This window comes from Ischnura elegans, chromosome 9 (genome assembly GCF_921293095.1).
Source record: "Ischnura elegans chromosome 9, ioIscEleg1.1, whole genome shotgun sequence".
NCBI classification, from domain to species: domain Eukaryota; kingdom Metazoa; phylum Arthropoda; class Insecta; order Odonata; family Coenagrionidae; genus Ischnura; species Ischnura elegans.
The window spans coordinates 85,665,700-85,685,775 of record NC_060254.1 but is presented as its reverse complement, the minus strand read 5'-3'; the positions used below and the strand labels follow the sequence as shown (position 1 = coordinate 85,685,775).

Here is a 20,076-nt window from a genome sequence, read left to right as displayed (position 1 = left end):
GGTGAAATTTTAAAGTTACGGGAAATCATAAATGAACCAAGGAAGGAAGTGACTCAGTGCGCAAAAATTACATGCTCAGCCATCATAAACCTATCAGTTTTTTCAGAAATTGAAAGGCTGTGATAAATTTTCCAAATTGCTTGTAGTCTAAACTTTCATAAATGAAAACAAACTACAATTGGAGGTATAGCTCAGGAATACTACAAAAGATGATCCTCAACTCAGTCTCCAGATGTAATGTCATCCACCGCACATTTAAATGACTTTACAAAAGCCTCCACTAACACTGCTAATGGGCAAAGTGATCCAAGTTTCACTGAGAAATAGGCCATAATCAGGGCTGTTAACTAAAATTCACATTCCTGATGAAGTGATCAATCAAATTCATAAATTTACAAGGCTATTCCTTGCAAATGCAGATACTGTCCTGCAAAATACTGAAAAAAAGTGGATCACTCTAAATTCATAGCTGCACTGCGGACATTTCTGAAAACCAATTAAAAAGTGATCGAATTGGCAACAGCAATCAACATCATATGGCATGGAATGGGGCCTCCTCCATGTGGTCCTTGGTATAGCTATTGAGAGATTAAGAGATATGTCTTCACCGGGTGAAACAACAAAATAGCACATTCTCTCACCTTCTTTGCATTCGACAGACCCATCAGGCAGGCCTGGGATGACGGGAGGAGGCGGGGGCAGCACGTCTGCATCCTGGTGAGGCGGCATTATATCCTCCGGAATGATTGTAGGTGGCACCATCGAGTCCACCACGACGAGAGCGTCTCCCTCCACAATGCCCTTCACGTGCATCCCACCCCCGCTGTTCTCCTCATGCAGCAACGTCGCCGCCGTGGAGTCGGGCGTGATGGCCTCTGGGGTCTCTGATGGCACGCCCATTACCACCCGCCCTGCTCCGCTGGGCCTTCCAGGTCGCCGCCCTCTTCCCCTGCCACCCTTCTCCCTCCTCCCCTCCCCTAACGCTTCCTTCCGAACCCTCGGCTGCTGCTGAGGGCTTTCCCCTTCCGCCCCCATACACTCGTCGTCACCCATCTCGGAACCGAGTGGCTGCGTCGATTGGTTGCTGTCCATGTCGTCCGCATCCTTCCCGAGGCGGGTGCCGGCAAACAGGGGTACCTTGCCCCTTCCAGGATCCTCGACCGTCCCACCAGAGTATGCATCGAATGTGTACGCCACGCAACGTTCAATGGAAGGCATGTTGTCCTCCCCATACCCATGCACTTTCTTGTAGTGGAACTGAAGACATTGTTTGGTGGTAAAAGCTGCAGGGCAATTGTCTTCGGCACAACTGTAATAAACACAAAGTTGAATTTCACCAAAGGCTGCATTTCATCAGAGTCACCCAGAGGTGGAAAAAGACAGTCAAGATTAAATAATTAACCATATTTTAAAAGTTCCCAGCTACACGTTGGCAGTATCATCTAAATCTATATCACCATGCATCTGCCTTCAAAGTGTACTTGAGTGGGGCAGGGTGCCCACTCTAACTACATTATAAATTTCACGGTTTTTTTCCAGGTTTTCATGGTATAAATGTCATCAAATTCACGGTTTGTAGATAAGGCATTTTAGGCAGAAATATTGATCACGTAACAACCATCGGCCGCACGTTAACTAAAAGTTTAACAAATGCAACAGATGCCTTGAATGCAAACGCAGCAATGGCAGTGCTATCTCTCATGACATCACCTATAGTTAGCAAAATACAGGTCCAGCTAAAGGGCGTGAGAGGGAAAATGGAGAGAGCAGGGTGGCAGGGAAGTGAAGAAGTGCCTGATTTTTTGTCAGGGTTAATGTCTTCCAATCGCAGGCTTAAGGTCAATGTGCTGTCATGGCACACGGACCAATTAATAATTGCGCTTCGAATACACGTGTGAAGATAAATGCGTGGACAGTATCTGCACGTGACTCGGCCTTGAAACCTGATCGAAACATCGATTTTTCTTTTAACCTGTCTATCGTAGTTCTACAATCAAGTTTGAGAGATTTCTAAGGTTTTATGATGAAATTCACGGCTATTTCCAGGTTTTTTCACTAGACAAAATTCACGGGTTATTCACGGTTTTAAGGTTTTCACGGTTGAGTGGGAACCCTGGTGGGGGCTTACTGAACAAGATGTTGGGGTCTAAAGACCACAAAGAGGCAAAGGAGACCAGGTTGTTCCCAAAAAGCCACCACCAGAGAGACAAAGCAGGATTTTTTTCCCAAAGCATCTTGGTTAATTTAGTCACATGCACAGTGAAGGTATGAAAAGCTTGACACCAGGGTATGTAGGTTACGAGACACAGCAGTAATGTGCTACATTGAATGGTGGGACATATTAGTCTCCAGGGGAACACCAACACATAAGTACTAATTTAGAATATTAAGAAGGACACGAGGAAGAATAACCAAAGGGACTGAAGAAACTGCCTTGGTAGAGAGAGAAATGGAGAGGTTTACTATGCCAATCCTAGGAATGAAATAATTAATAGAATGAATTAACATCTGTGCTGAAAACTCTTTTGACTACAAACGCTGACTGTGTGGTCTATAGATGTTCATCGTTATAAAACCATGAGAGGAATTGAATATTCTGAACAAGAATCATAAAAATATAACGATGGTCCAGTTTTACCGAAAAGGCTTGACTCCTGAGTGTGTGAGCATGTGAATTTTGAGATTTGATTTATTCTGGAAGGTCTTCCCGCATCTGTCACAGGCACAGGCTCCGACGACATCTCTGTGGTGGACCTCCTTCATGTGGCGCTGGAGAGCTGCTCGAGAGCCAAGGAGCTTGAGGCACAGCTTGCACTGGAATTCTCGCAAAACGTCAGCCATATCTGCAGGCAAGGAGAGGAGAGAGTCGATGAGTAAAGAAAGCATACAAGATGGTGCACTTCATATGGGCCAAACAGTTAATTTTGATAGAGAGTTCACATTCATTTAATATAACTATTTAATATTAATAAAAATAACTCAAAAATATGCCAAGGCATCATCTATACACGGAACAGGCAATATTTGTTTTCCAACTAATTCACTCGCATGAGGTTGAGGAGGGTCAGCACTGTCGATGTCTTGCCAATTATTTTCTTGAAAATTCAGAGCAAAATGAGAAGGTTCTTCAATCTCTCCGGAAATAGAATCCAGAGAGTATCCAATTGAAATTTCCGAAGTACTACATGAGCATTCTGTGCTCTCTTCTTCCAAAGAATCAAGCACTTGCTCATTATTACCTATTATTATTACTATTATTAATATTGTGGCATGTAGGCATGCCTGGTGGCAGCATTAGATTTATATACATGAGTAACAAATGTACCAATCTAATAACTAAGTAAGAAAAAGAAAAGACACCTATCGTAAAAAAATAAAACATTAACTCTTATTATACAACTAACAATTGAACTATGACCCCAATAACCCAATTCCAAGCATTCCATAAAATAAATTAATTCTAATGTCGTACAAATAATAAATGAAGATTGACCCAATTAACCCCATTTCACACGCTCCCTAACAAACCACTATCGCACAACTCACGCTAGCTAGAAGCCATGGTCAACTAAACAGGGGTACAGATATGGAGTGGACCCAAGGTAAAAAAAAAAATCACCAAAGCAAACATAGGGGTGAAAACATCCCAACCCTAAGCTTCAAACGTCGTAAATAAGATACTAAAATGTGGGGATGCTGAGTGACAATGCCTGGATAGTCCATGCCTCCGCTATCATTGCCTCGATGAAAGAGAAAGGAAACGATGAGGCATAAAAGCAGATGATAATGAACCAGAGAGGAAAGCATTCAGCATTCCCACACATCTCACACAATCGCTAAGAAAGCACATAAACCAGAGCTTGAGTGGAAGAATATCTTTCATTAGCATCCACCAGACGCTGACCCCAGAGGAAGCATTTCCTTCCTGGCATCAGTTAGAAAAAAATATTCTAAAAACATATGAGAACGCAAACAAAGACCACACAAGGGCACAGAACAAAACCAGGCATATGTGTCTCACATATATGCTCACTAAAAGTATATATATGGAAACTTAAGAGATAGGAATACCTAATGAAACATTCGGATGTCTTTGGTACGTCGGGCACGCTTGAGGCATGGCAATTGGAGGATGCAAACGCTGGGTTGCACAAGCTGAGAGAAGGACCACAGGCATTTAAACTTGAGAGGTTAAAATAGTTTAAAACCCTCTTCTTAGTACCCTGCTTTTTTTTAATTTTCCTCTCAGATTTCGGACCACCTCATGAACAAAATTCCTGGCTACCCCACTGCTTTCAAATACATATACAAAACTCATCAGTAACGCGTAGCCATCACAATACTGCTGCACTGGAATCAAACCCATTACTCATAACCTAGCCCTTGGTTGGTAAAACACTTGCTCTCCTCCCTGTAAATGATTGCCTAAGGCAATCAAAAAACTTGTTTTGGAAATATTTTTCCTTCCACCTTTATTGGCATTTGGTCGTCGGACTAATTTTCATAGCTGTTTGCAAAAACTGACTGAGAAGAGAGTTTATACTCAATCAGTTCTGCACAAAAATAAAGATTACTTTTCTCCTGATTTACAAGACATGAGAACATAGAATAACGCATCCCATTTAATTTCAGGTTGAAATAATATTTGATGGGCAAACTTAAGTAAGAAACTCATAATGTCCAAGGATTATGCACCTCATTATATTGCCATTTCAAAAGGTGCTAGGACTCCAGATGATGATATCCTCCACTTATTGGAGAGTTTGCCGAATAGCCTTTTCCACATGGCAATGAAACACTAAGTCCATTGAAGAGATGACTAATATTATGCATTATCATAAGAATAATATGTAAATAATCTCTTACCACTGTGCATCCTTTTAATATGAACTTTGAGCTTCTGAGGTTGACAAAACTTGCGACCGCAAAAGTCGCATAGGGGTCTTGTACGCTGTGGGTTAGCTGCACAACCATATGTCCGATGCATCTCGAGGTAGTTTAGGCGAAGGAAAAACTGTGAAATGAAATTGGAAATTGTTAGTATTATTCCAGCATCAATAAAAATTACTATTAATACATTGCAATGCAAAATAATATGTATATTGAAGAAAGATCTGAGGTTTTCCCAGAGTATGATGACATTGAAGTTGTTTAGGGTTTCCCACCGGGTGAGGTTTTCCATCTCTGCCGACGTTTCAATAGCCCTATCATCCACCGTCATCAGGGCTTGAATTATAGGATGACAAGCCATGAACCATGGATGACATGACCATCGAAACATCGGCAGAGATGATGGAGAACCTCACCCGGTGGGAAACCCAAAACAACTTCAACATCAATATGTATATTGATTGAATAAAGCATACAGGTCAATGCATGCCATAGAATCAGGTACAACCAAAGAGCAAAGAATGATTTAACTGTGTAACTACTTTAAAACTCAGAATAAAACATTACCCATCATTTCATAAATTAGTAGTAGCTCAAATTGTGCGAAAAATCCACAGAGGAAAAATCATTCACCTTGACCGGGATTCGAACCCGGATCTCTCGATTTCCAGCCAAGGGCTTTAGCCAGTTAAGCTACCGAGGCGTCATTCTCCCCTGTGGAAATTTCCCGGTCAAGGCGATTGATTTTTCCTCTGTGGATTTTTCGCACAATTTGTGCATTGCGGGTGACTCCGTAAAAGTTGGCCGTGGCTAGTCCCGGTATACTTAAACTAGTGGCAGCTCATTTCTTAAATTAGTATTCATATAAGAATTATAAATTTGATTCAAAACTTTATAACCATGGAAAAATTGTTTTCACAAAAAAGATCATACAGTTATGAATTACATGGTAACAGAATATTTTTTAATAAAAACATTTTTTGCCACAGCAAAAATATCAATTACTCATAATATCCCAACATATGTACATAATTTATAAAATGGCCACTTTTTGCTTGAGTTGAAGAATAATCAACTACATTAGTACCAAATATGACTCGGGTTCATAACAAATAAGATAAAAATAATCAAGGCATTGCTTCCTTCATATAAATACGCACCTTTTTGCAAAACTGGCATTGGTAAGCCCCTTTGCCATCATGGTTTTCAGCTGCATGACGCATTATATTTTCTTTCCCAAGTACAGCTGCTCCACAAACTTTACAGTGATACTTTCGAATAGTAAGACTGAAGTTGGGGTCATGGAAGACGGAGCAATGGAGCCTATAGTACAGGGGGTGTCCAAAACGAAGGTTGCAACCACCACAATCTACAAAGAAAAATGAAATAAATATAATATTATGTATCAATACTCACCAAGAGAGAAAAAATGATTTTGTAATAGTCAATTCACTTTCAATGCTTAATTAAATAGAATTGCAGTTCATATGATAATGCACAAATCAAAAAATTGAAACTACAGGGTATGTCCAGAAAGTAAGTAGTATACAGTAAACTCTTGATTTTACGAAGCAGGATTTTACGAAGTTTTCGATTATACGAAGTGATATTGCGGTCCCGGTGAAAAGCCTATGCTAAATACATGGCGCTATTCGATTATACGAAGTTTCGATTATACGAAATTTTTTGAATTTACGAACCTCGGCTCGGTCCCTAGGAGCAAATGGCATTCGTTTATACGAACTACGGCGAAAAATTTGTCAACAAAACTAGTTACGCCGGCGTAAGTAGCTAAAAAATCAGCGCTTCCAACTGTGGTCCATCAAAAGTGCGAAATCGTAAATGATAATGCAACTTTGGAGAGAAATGGGTCGCCAAAAACCTCACTGTGGGAATTTAGGGGGAGTAGGAGTTCAGTTAAAATATCGCGGCTGACATTATGCCCCTATTTACGTGCCTGTTCGTAAACATAGCATCGACAATAATTCGTAGTTTAACATGTCAGGAAGGTCGCGCGGAGTATTTCGTACACCCCTAATTAACCCTTTGCACTGCTGTGAACGTACTTCGAAGACTACTTGACTACTTTTCGCCGAAGCACTTCGAAGGGTCCCTAATCCGGGACCCTTTCCTCGACGAGCTCACCCTCGCTGGCCCCTGAAACTGGGCTATTTTTTAATGCATTACCTGACGCAACCCTGGGTTTCAAAGGGCAAAGGTGCCATGGGGGGAAAAAGAGTAAAGTGCGTGTTACTGTGGGGCTGTGCGTCAACCAAACGGGCACGGACAAAATAAGCCCGTTGTCATTGGGAAATTTGAAAGGCCACGGTGCTTAAAACATGTAAAATTGGAAGCACTCCCCGTTTTTTACCATGCAAATAAAAACAGCTGGATGACCCGAGAAATTTTACAGCAAACGGTTATACGTCTACAGAGAAAAATTGCTGGAGAGAACAGCAAAATTGTTTTAATAATGGATAATGCCACCGTTCATAAATACGTGGAAGATCTAAAATTGGCTAATGTTCGAGTCCTCTTTTTACCCCCGAACTCGACTAGCAAGTCCCAGCCCTTGGACCAAGGCATTATCCAGGATTTTAAAGTCCTATACCGGAAGAAGCTTGAGCGGTATTACTTGCAATGGATCGGTATGTATACATTCATCTATTTTGCTCATGTGCGTTTGGATATCGATTTAGATATTTTTATTCATGATTATCATTCTTTCAAATCTATTTGCTACTTTTATAAATGGGAACAGAAATTAATAACATCCCGAAATGGACGTTGATACATGCAATCCGCGCCATAATATCTTTTTGTGTATATATTGGCCTTTGTGAATGAACAACTTAAATATCTTAAGTACTGGGCTCTATTTACCGCCAATTTATATTTCAGGCTTCTCGTAATGAAGACGCACTTCCAAGTCTAACCATGAACTTTCTTCTCACGCGCTTCCCCGTTCTCCCATGCTGGGGTTCTGTCTTTAAAAAAACCTTTGTCCCTTCCCTCCTGCCGCCTTTGGCTGATCTTGCTGACACCCACCTTATGCATCCCAAACCCCTCCTTCCCCAGCATTTCCCATTCACTCCCTCCCTAAGGAGACTGAGCTTGTGTGCGTCGCAAAAAAATACTGCCCCCAAAAGTAGACTGAGGCAGAGCTGAAGGCCATTTCCCCACCCTTCTTTGTCCTGCCCCCTTCACCCGTCCTTGTGCTGACCACACTTCTTCCCTCAGGCAATCCCCATCCCACTCTTATTCACCCCACCCACTGGGAACATTCCCCGATTGTGGAGAAGGGCATGGTTCATCTTTACCTGCAACGGGGGGAAGTTATTAACCGGAGAGAGGCGGAAGAAGTATCTTCCACTATCGGGAAAATGGTGCCGCGCTTATAATTGTCTCTCTTCTTCTCAGCTGACTTTTCAATTGAAATTAATTTCTTTGCTCTTTCCACACTATATTTATTTACGATTATGGCGCGACTATTTTTTAGTGCTAAAACTAAGAAAATATTTTCTCTATGTCAATGATCCTTTGCCTAACTTTCAATACGGCGGAGAAAGGAACACGAAAACTAAATGAGGTGACGGTACAGGTTTTTGCGTGTCATTTTTTGGGAATTCACGCTAGCGAACCAATACTTAACCACGTTGAGAAATGATAAAACATCTCTTGTAGGAAAACAATCAATGTGGATAATAACGTTTCTATCTATATTTCTCCGATACTGTAAGATGTTTCTCCTGTCGTTTTCCGGTTGGAACCTTGCTCCTGTCGGCATAAAAGGAGAGAAACATACTATATGAACAGGTCACCTCACACCCGGTATGAAGAATACAGTCCTGATGAAGAATTAAGTCTTTTATGGCAACGTCTGCGAAGATGATGGAACACAGTAGTCGGACGGAGAACTCAAACAGAATTTACTTCAAATATTCGCCAGAAGATAATCACATCCTACGTTATTTATGATCGTAATTGAATCTCAGTGAAAATAGAGCACATTCTGCTGAAAATACGAAGTAACTCGAAATTTAACTTACGAAGGTTATTTTGGAAACGGGCTAAGACCCTTGTTTTTCTTTTTTTCTCGTCACTGAGCGATAGAGGGCGACATAAATGGCGGTTAGGCCGGCTGCCGCTAAAATTCCGTGGGTGTCAGAAACAAATATCTATCTTTTGCATACTTAATAGTAGCTATTGGCTCCTAACCACAAATTTATTACTGTTAATTCTTATAATAAACATTGCAATTCATTATTTGATTACGTTTTCTAAACTGGTCGGGAATTTCTTTAGCGATCGTTGATGTTGAAGTATGAACAAGAAATGGGAATTTTATGGTGGTATAATTATTTAACGATTTTTCACATCATAAATCGATAGCAAAAAGCCTTTTCTATGAATTATACCGAGAATAACCACCGAAAACATTTAAATAAGACCACTAAAGACAAAAAACAGCGGAAGAAACAAAAGCGAACATTTTTTTCGTGACTTATGAAAAAGGTTTGAATTTACGAAACTCGATTTTACGAAGTGCCAATTTTCCGGTCCCACTGACTTCGTAACATCAAGAGTTTACTGTAATTAGTTTTCCCTGACGACCCAGAAGGCTGAAGTGTTACGTCTGGTGGGGGATAAGTCACTGGGGGACTTAGGAATGTAACATGATCCTTGCTAGTTGCCTGCTAGCCATTTCCAAGTCCAGATTGCTGGTAGAGTGTCTCCATATTAGAGAGACTTGTAAGGAGATCAAAACGTCATGATTCACTGAACAGTGACACACCATTCAATTTTGTTTTAAGCGAGGGTTATCAGGCTCAAAGGCTAAGACGACTTCCATTTGATTCTTTGAGTAAATAGAAGCTGAAAGGATCATTGTTATAAGACAGTAGATGCAGTGAAAGTGGCTGTGACAAGGGGTCACAAGGGTATTCCTCTCAACATGTTTCTTGAAGCCTACCAGAGCTGGCATGATCAGAAGAAAAAGTGAATTAAGGTAAAGTAAGGTTGCTATTCTGAAGAAAACTTGTAATTTCATTTTCAATAAATTGTAATTTGAGGATTTACTCAGCGTATTTTCTGGACATCCTCTGCATTATTATGGAATTGAAAAGTCATTATTTCAACAAATAATAATGAAGAAATTCTGCGTAAGAGAATTCATTTTTTTCCAAAAAATCGATTAGGCTCAAGAGTTAAAATTTCTTAGTTGTGCATCTACAGAATTACTCATAGCTCTCACTTGTTTTTTCCATCTTCTTCTTGGCCCACCCTGTGCCACTCGATGAAGATGCCGACGAAGACGATGACGATGAAGTGGATGAAGGGTTTGAGGAAGCATTTGGAGTGGACGATGCTGCTCCCCCGGAAGTTGGGACAGCATTTGCACCGGAAGACTCATCGGGCCAGTAGAGTAACTCCTCCCCCACTTGCAAGGGTGCGGTGGTAACAAAGTACAGTCGATCCCCTCTCGTGACAGGGGCCACGTTTCGCTGTTCACGAGTTGGGGCTGGCCTGATAAATCGCAACCAATTGGAAGTTGTGGGATCCTCTGTGCTGAGGAGGAACCTTCCACTGGCCCCCATTACCTGCAGAAAAACATAGGAGGAAAAATAATGAAAACTTTTATCAATGGAGAGGTTTCTTGAAACTGGGAGATAACAGAAAATAGAATCCCATTCAAAAATTGATTGCAGAAGGAATGAGTGTTGAGAGCACTAAGCTTGCCATATAATCAGTGACATTTCTTGAAGTATTAATGAAATGCACATATGGTCATGAAGGCATTACGTTCATATAAACTTTAATATAAAAAATAATTACTTTAATGTTTATTCGCCTTCTCTAAATACATAAATATCAACAAGATGAATATAATCTGAAGCCTGGATTTTTCTCTATCCATAATAAAACCAGAGAAAATTAAACATGCACTTCAATCATTTTCAGTCAGACCCACAACAATGGGTCTTTTCCTTATTCAGGAACTCCATAACCATGAATCTGATTAGGAACACAAAACCACAAGAAACCTTTCACCAAAGGCATTGGTTTTTCACGTCATTTAAGAAATTATAAAGAGATACTATTTATCTTCTGAAAGTTCATTGATAGTGCCATTGTATATTAGAAAATAAACAGCATATCCTCGCCCAAACATTCAAATACAAATTTTCAATGAGTGGAATCCCAAAATATGAAGATATTCATTACCTCCCAAATGTGCCGCATCCCAAAGTCATCAGGAATGTCCATTTCCCTGATCTTTCTGCCGAGCAGTGGACCAAACTGAGTGAAACGTGCAATGGGCCTCTTAGCAGTTACTCCGGGTCCATGGCTGGCTTCCCGGGTCTCAAGTTTCAGAGCCATTGGGAGTGAAGCCTCAGCAAATGATTTCCCATTGTTATTATTGCCTCCACCAACTGTTGCGTCACTAGCAGAGATTGGGTCAGGCATTGGGATAGGTGATGGATGAGAAGCAAGGGTGTCCGTGGCTGATTCCAAATCATTCACAATCTACAAAAGAAGTCAGCGCAAATTAAGCAAACATTTTTATGATTATCATACATTATAAAGGTATAGGTAAGCAAATTAGAGCAAACACAATCGATATTCAAAGTGCACAATGCAGAAAGTTGCAGACACTGAAATATGCCAACGCGTGAACAGTTAATTTTTTCCTGATCATTTTACATATATGATTCTACTGCTCCACACTTCCACTGCACTCAATTGCCTCATGCACAAGTCATGTTTAAAATCTTGACTTTCGTGTAATTTTATTACTATATGATACCCTAAAAATGGAATTTTTTAAAGCATTAGGTAATTAAAACATTAACAAGAGCCATAAATATTCATGACGCATCGACCTTAGATATATTTAATGGAATTCATGTGGCTAGGCTCACAAACTAAATCAAAACCTTCATTGAGAAAGAGGAATAAAATTCTCAGTTATACCAGTGCTGCCTTATAATAATAATAATAATAATAGATTTATTAGTCGTTAAGTAAATAATTTACACTTGACCTTGTCAGTTCAGTGTTACATACATATAATTACAGTTTGCATACTTAAATAAAGAACAGGATTATTCAGAAAACCATATCTGCTTCCTGAGTAAAAAACTCATTTACGGAGTACAGTGCTTTAGATGCTAGCCAGGAGTGTGCAACAGATTTAAATTTAGTACTGTTGCTTCGTCTTGCAGACGCAGGTAAGTGATTGAAGAACTTAATACCCATGTTTGAGAAGGAATTTTGTGTTATATTTAGTCTCATTTGACCTGCAAAAAGGTGATTCTTTCTTCTAGTGTCGTGGTCATGTATGTCGGATCTAATTGTGAAAGACTCGAGATTGTCTTTCGTATGTACAAGTACTCTATACACATACAGACTGTAGACTGGGAGTATGTTAAGTTTCCTGAATAATGGCCTACAATGTTCAGTAGAGGGAGAATTAGTTATTATTCTTATGGCTTTTTTCTGTAACTGAAAAACAGATTTTGTACCTGGGGCATTACCCCAGATCTCTAGCCCATAACTCAAGTGACTGTTGAAAAGAGCATAGTAAATGGACTTGAGATGTTCTGTTCTTCTTATGATACTAAAATAAATGCAGCACTCCTGGAACCAGCTCAGCACCACGACATAAAATACAACAGGTCCAATTAGGATATTGCATGAGTATGACATACAGTATAAACTAAGAACTTCAAAACTTTGAATTTACCAAAGGCTTAGGTGACAGAGATGCAGCTGGAACAAGATTGGCATCCCCATTGGATAGCATATCCTCCTCATGAGCATCCAGTTTATTTTCAAGTCCAATACTTGACTCCTCTTTCACATCCTTTGAGTCAGTCACGCTAGCATCTTTTATCAGAGTAAAAGAATTTTTAATAGATTATGCTAAAAATAGTTATACTAAAAGTGGATAAAAAGAAATATTACAAAAGCCAGGTTCATTACATATTCCGTAAAGGAAAACAAATGTAAATCACATGCATCCTCACAAACATAAACTGACGACACACATGCTGCAGAATTAGTATTTCTTACTTATGATTCATTTTCTACCAGTAAGTGCAAACTGAAAGTATTTATGAGTTGTAACATGGAAATAGATGATCATTAGAGAAATCATTGGACAGAATACTATGCAAGATTTAGATTTAAAGAACGTTTATGAGGTGACCATGTTTAGATTTTATTCCCTAAAATTTACCCATTCAAGGCTAACCAAAAAAGGTAGTTAAAAAACATTACACCCAGTGCTACTGAAAGGAACATTCTCTTTTCAATGCCTCATCAGTCATATTTGATTGATATTAAGGATGTTATTCAAAGGGATATTTTAATGAACTATTCCACTACCACAGTAATCCTCGCCACTACCACACTTCTCCACTACTACAGTCATAACTTCAAACATTCATTCTCCTCTGCAAACGCATAACACACACTGTAAAACATAATTAACTAGACTCGATTTGAAAACAAGTGGAATTATAAATTAATGAAACTTATTAAGAGGTTGAATTTCTGAGATGATTAATTTTGAGTCCATGGGTTATTTTGAAAAAATTTTCATATTTATCATAAGGTAAATTCTAGAGATGTACGTTAAATAGACCTACATATATTTGCAAGCTGTAAATTTGATTTCACAATATTTGCTGTGCATTTTCTGTATGAAAATAGCTCAGTAAGACTTTTGTGTCTTCAGAGTGAGGTCAATACCAGTCAAAAGTCATAACCCCTTTTTACAGATAAATATCAAACAACTTCTTGATACATAGTTTATTAATCACTAAGAGGCCAAAAAAAAGGAAAACAATCTGGATGAAATAGTGGATAAAAAAATAATGTCTTTGGATGTCATTCTAGATTTCCACCAAGGTAATTCACCAACTAACTTCATGATAAAAATAAATACACCAAATACATTCACTCACCACTGTTATCTCCATTAACTTGCTTTACTTCATCCTGAGCTGCCATTACGACTACCTGACTCCTATCTCCACTGTTCTGCTGATATTTCCCATTGGGTACAGACAGACGGTCTTCCAAAGCCTCAGAGAATCCATTCCTTCTCCTCCTCCTGTCCTCCTGCTCCTTTCCCCCAGAAGAAATTAAGGCATCCTCATTGTCCTCACCAGACTTTTTCTTCTTCTTCCTGCAACTAGCATCTTGAGCATCTTGTGTATCATCAGCTTCTCCTTCCTCTTCCTCTTCATTAGCGAATTCCTTACTTTCATTATCACCAAATGGAATTCTCTCTGCCCCTGATATTGCAAAAGGACACAGATATTAAAAATAACCGTCTAAAATTTTTTTCTCATTACTGATTACATGTGACCAACTACATAAATGAAACTGATATTGACATTACAAGGGCAAGGCAAAATCATTTCTATGGCTACATTGACCTTTAAAAGCCATTCAACAAACTCTTCATTAACTCCCACACTTAATCTTATGAATCATTTTAACATACCAATGACCAGGCACGTTACTTGATAGACTAAGCAATGGTTTTCTTCACCAATATTTTTCCAATTTTACCTCTAAATCTGATATAATTAGCCAATTTAAAGGGGCTGTAACACTTCTGAATTTTTGATCAATTGCTCATTTCTTAAATTTTCAGGCACAATACATCAGGGTTATTGACCCTTTAAAAACCAAAATTGAACATGATTTTTTGAAATCCTTACCTGGTTCATCATCTTTAAGCTCCTCATCTTCAGTGGTTTCCCTAAGTACCACAGTGTCATGGATTATGGTCAGGGGCCTCTTGAGTGGGCAAGCATCCAGAACATGCCTAGAGTCACACTCGCCACACAGCGTGATGCGGATGGCAACCCTCTGCTTTGTGTCCGCTTGCGCTTTCCCCACAGCCCCAACAGCAGGGTTCGCTCCTGCAGGGAGGGAAGACTGGGCCTGCAATGGAGTTGATGAGGGCAAACTGGGGGCAGAGGCAGTATTGGCTTGGGACTCATGGGGAGAGCCCTCTGAGGGCTCCGGTGGTACATTTTCCAGGTTTGGCAGGGGAGTACCAGAATCAGGAGGCTGCTCTGGAAGAACACCGTCCACAGGGACTTTTCGCACGTCATGGTGTTTCCTGGAAGGAAATTAATCAAATAATGTAATATGGATGTACTCATACACTCTGATAAGGGCTTACCACAATTTTACCTACAATTACCATAGTGCACATGAGACAAAGGCAGAGGTTTGCTCTTAGCGGAAAATCTGAGGCGAGTAAGTGAATTTGATTTATTTTTGTGGTGTGTTGGTCACTTCAATAGGAGATATCCTAATAAACCTGAGTGCGTACGTGCAGGAGACCTACTCAGAAATTTGCTCCAAGAGGAAAATCAGTGAGTTCAGTGGGAGGGATTGTGTTTTTCTTTTCATTTTGCCTACTTTTTAATATTTCATTTTCATCAGTGTGGCGTCATGGAAGAATTCCTAACCATCATAAGATGTTTAAGACCAACGAGGTAATTTGTACCATTGGGAAAATCTGCAAGTCAAGTGAATGAGCAAGGGTGTGTTTGAGTTTTCTTCTGTTTAATTTTTTTATATACTGATTAATTTACAATGATTTATTTCATTACATTCTTTTTTACCCAAGACAATCTCTTCACTTTCCTACTGAGGATACAGCCTTTCATTTTCTAGATGAGTGTTAATTAGAAAAATCTCCAAACCGAGGAATCACATCTGCCACATAGTTTCTGAACATAACAAAACAAACAAGAGAACCAAAATATTGACTTGAACATTAGAAGACTTTAAGTCCCAAGATGTACTAGCGATTTTAGTCGTATGCATTTTAACTTTGTTAGTACGAATAAAGTCCAATCCAAACACAGCAAATAAGAGGCTTACAATCTCAAAACCATATCATAGACTTAAACTTCTGAATTAAATATTGGTATCCTGGGTGCTATGCAACACGTGCAACGGTAGGTCACGCCGTAGGTTTTACTTCAGGGGCAAAACTTGCATCTTCTGAAAGTCACAAATGGTGCACTTGCGGTTCTCATTAAATGACTTAAAAATAGGGGTATGCAAAAAAAGCTTTAATATGAGTGAATCATACCGTGAGGTTTTTCATCGCAGATAGACCTAATGTGCGACAGTCAAATTACGACACACATCCTATATTTTATGAAGGCGAAAACATTAAATATAGAATATTATTTTTTTTAATCGTCCATCCAAGAAAATTATGTGGTGAAAAATGGAAAGAGTACGGTGATTTCCGTCCTACCTCCGTGAAGCAAGCCTGCCAAATAGGGAAAAGATGATGGTGGGGGCACATGGGCCCGGCTAAGGGGCATGTCTTCGAGCGATAATATAGGGGCGTAAAAATATTTGCCGTGAAATTTTCGAAGATAATCTATAAAATGAACGCTAGATATTAGATATAATTAATTTCCTAATTCGAGGGATTAATGGCTAAAGAAAAATTAAGATAATACACCTCATTCACGAGAAAAATATAATCAGGACCGAGAACAGATTCGAAAACATCAGAAAATTTAATCGAAAGAGCAGAACACAAAGTAAACCGAGTTCTATATGCTCACGCCAGTATGAAGGGAATCAATCGAACTATTTATTTTATTTCCGTTAACGTTCAACAGTACGAAAATTAACAATTGAACAATATTTAAAAAGGAATTCATTAAAATATGCCCTGTAAAACTTGAAAATTGGTACCAATTAAGGAATTTATCATGGCACAACTTGAAAAGTTGATTAAAACTTAATATTTCTGTAGAGTAAATTTTACGCCCCATACAAACGTCATAATCACCTTACCATTGATATTCATAGTACACGAAAAGAAAATTTTTGAGCAACTCATCAATAAAGATGCACAATTCTTCAGAGAGAGAATTCTAAAATTTTTTTTTAACGAATTCCACTCGGAAAAACTCGTATACTTCCCATTATGAATGAACGACCATTACAAAAAAATGAATAAGCCATCACTGCAAAAATATTTACACTCAGTACGCCTAGTGAATGCGTGTTCCCCTTTACTAGAGCAGCGCACGCAGCGCCAATTCATAAAAGGATAGCTCCAAAAATATTAATTTCGATTTCCTATATTATTTTCCCACGAATTACAAAGGAATCCCAAAAAAATGTTACCTGTCAATCACGTCTTATCGAAATAAAAAGGAAGAGAAGGAAAATCAGGGTCATTAAAGGTTTGTGAGAGGCGACTGCTCAGTTAGCACGAAGCGCCGATAATTTAATTTAATACGCCGATGACCTCTTGAGCTTAGTCCCTTCAATGAAAGAGATTTAAGAACATCCGGTTGCACAAATTTTATACCGGAGGTCAAAAGGTATTCCTTTCCGTTAGACTGACCCTTGAATCACACACCATTATCGTAAATAAAATGACCTTTTTCATCCGCGAATAAACTTGGAATCGCTAATTCGATAAGTTACATTTTCATCAGGATTCACCTTCATCAGTCTTTATGTTATCGTTTTATTATTCAGCCATCAGCGTACACATGGTAAATTAAAATTCTATACATCGATATCAGAGAATTCCAAAATAACTAAGGTTTGATTTTCAAATATTATAGAGCCGAGGTCGGAAACATTTTAATTTATTATGTGGAAGCACCCTGAAACTACACGAGTTCTATTTATAAATATAACATAACAAATTTAAGCAATTTTCTCTCTCAATTACCATTATCTCTTAATTAAAAACTAAACAATCAAACCGACCAAAAAACGATTAAATTTCAAACTAATATCCGAATCAATTGATTTCATCAACTTCAGTTACACGGTTAACTTTTCGAATTAATTTTTTCTGCTTTATTCGATTCCAAAGTTTGTTCGTTCAATTTTCATTCCAATATTCGATTATAAATTTCGTTCATATCGTAATATGTATTTACATCAAAATAAAATTTCAAAATCTGATTCAATAATGTTTATAAATTCTAACACGGACGATTCAAATGATAATAAACATTAGAGATTAATTATGAGCTGGGTATGAAATCGAGGGAAGAAACAAAAATTTACCCGTCACTTAGTAATAATCTTTTTCCGATCGATGACCAACTTCTTATCTTTTTATCTACTGACAAGTTTTATAATCTTCTGCATTAATCTTTTTCACAATTTTCCCTAGTTAATAAAAATAATTGGAATTTCGTTGACTAAATTAACCCAAAAGTTTCTTAGACCAGTCGTATCTATATGAGATAAAGTGTCGCACGCTTAATGAAATGTTCTACTGAGTTTGTACAGAGAAATATTTTTTTTAATACGTACTTTTTTCCTTTGTTTTTTTCAGCAAATTAACAAGGGCCAATTCTTTCTACTGCTATAAATTAAATATAATATTCCTGATGAGTAAAAATCAGGAATTAGGAGGACTATCAATTTCAAATTTAAAAATTTGCACTCGAATGTATGAGCAAAGTGAAGCCAGAAATTTGAGATGTTAGTGACCAGTATTTTTTAAATCTCCGCACATAACCTTATACTGAGAAGATGGCTATAAACCCGGTAAGGGATTTCACGAAATTAAGAGTTCAACTATTCATGAAAACATACCCGCCAAGGTCAATTTTTAATTTAGTTAAAAATAATGGCCACTAATACTACAAAAAAGCCCTAAGAAGCACGCACAAAATCGCGGCGAGAATGCTGCTCATTATCAAATACATACCACTGGCACAAGTTACTCTTGCCAAAATATTAAACTGCGAAAATTTAATAAACCAGAGTTTTAAAAATAAATTACCTAACACTTCATGTCCCAAACAAAAATCATCGTGATTGTGATTTCTGATTTTTAACGCGCTTAAATTCATCCCACTGCGAATTCACGCCGGGCACCACATAATGATGCCTTTAATATCCTCTTAAAGGAAGAAAAACAGGCAACCCTGAATTAATCCAAGGTCGCTAGTCCACTTCATGGCGTAAGATGTGATGACGTGAGGTCGGCTAAGCGGAGACATGGCTGGGTCATTCGCAACGGCCGCCGCCGGGGGGGAATGACGACACGTTTGGCCGCATAGAACACGCCCCCTCCACAAAAGGAGCATCAACCTCCTCCATCTGTCCCGCGGGGATCCGAGGAGACGGAATAAAAATGGGTCGGCCGCGTACAGACTCGCAAACGAGGGTCCATGCAAACGTGACCCATCCCGGCAGCGATAACCTCCCACTTTGCCCTAATAGAGAGAGTTAAAGCAGCGGTGCAGAACAGGCATGGGGGGCAAAGTGGTACTCCAAAAAGCAACGGTACTATACCCAAGGCCGGATCCAGAATGTTTGACCGGGGGGGAAGACATAGGGGCCTGACAGGCAAACGGTCTTCTTAAATTTGAGATTAAAACTAACATACAACAATTACTATGCGAAATACTCTCTTTATTTTAATATGAAAGTTAGCAATATGAAATTAAATAATGAAGGCTCCGTAATATACAAAACAAAACGAACGTAATGATAACCGTATTAAAAATCTAGCATATTTTTCAAGCGTCCGACGGGGTGGGGGGAACGTGCCCCCGTGCCTCACTCTGTATCCGCCAATGACTATACCAATGAATATTGACGAACGGATAGGTTAAGGAATTCGTTTTTCCCCGAAAAATAAACGACTTTAATAAATGTCTCCTGACTCAAGCTGAACTCCGGCAATGAAATAACTCATTTCGAGCGCTATTCTTTGTGAGTGATGTGCAGAGACCATCATCTTAGAACCCCACCACATTTACAAATCCGACAAAAATGATAAATGAAGGGTGATATTTTTCCAAACGGATAGGTATCAGAATTCTTTTCCTCCAAAAATAATTTACTTTGATATATACCAGGCAAGATTCAGAATATGAATCTCCATTTCTTTTTGCACACTTTTTCTTACCTTGCCTAGTATGTTTCATCGATGGAATCTTGTAATTGATTTGTAAACCATTTCCCATTGTCATATCAGATTGAAATTTTGCTGAACTGAACTTGCTTGCTTCTAATGACAATATTATATTTAAAAAATACTTTTTTTTTTTTGGGTCACATCTGGAAATATACCTTTCCTTTCCCCTAGATCTCGAGCTTGCTTCACTTGGCACCCGCCTTTCACCGCTCACAGCAATG

The 20,076-nt window shown here is 38.8% G+C and overlaps 1 protein-coding gene across 1 annotated transcript in view; it reads right to left on the bottom strand.

Annotated features, from left to right (window-relative positions):
• LOC124164980 overlaps positions 1-20,076 on the bottom strand; it is a 75,723-nt gene that overhangs the window by 12,099 nt on the left and 43,548 nt on the right. Inside the window, exons 3-11 of the mRNA XM_046542219.1 lie at positions 14,628-15,034; positions 13,863-14,195; positions 12,638-12,780; positions 11,116-11,418; positions 10,145-10,490; positions 6,051-6,259; positions 4,867-5,014; positions 2,639-2,843; positions 642-1,309 (exon numbers count right to left, since the gene is read on the bottom strand). Coding sequence (XP_046398175.1) covers positions 642-1,309; positions 2,639-2,843; positions 4,867-5,014; positions 6,051-6,259; positions 10,145-10,490; positions 11,116-11,418; positions 12,638-12,780; positions 13,863-14,195; positions 14,628-15,034 — 2,762 coding nt within the window. The remainder of the gene's footprint in view (positions 1-641; positions 1,310-2,638; positions 2,844-4,866; positions 5,015-6,050; positions 6,260-10,144; positions 10,491-11,115; positions 11,419-12,637; positions 12,781-13,862; positions 14,196-14,627; positions 15,035-20,076) is intronic.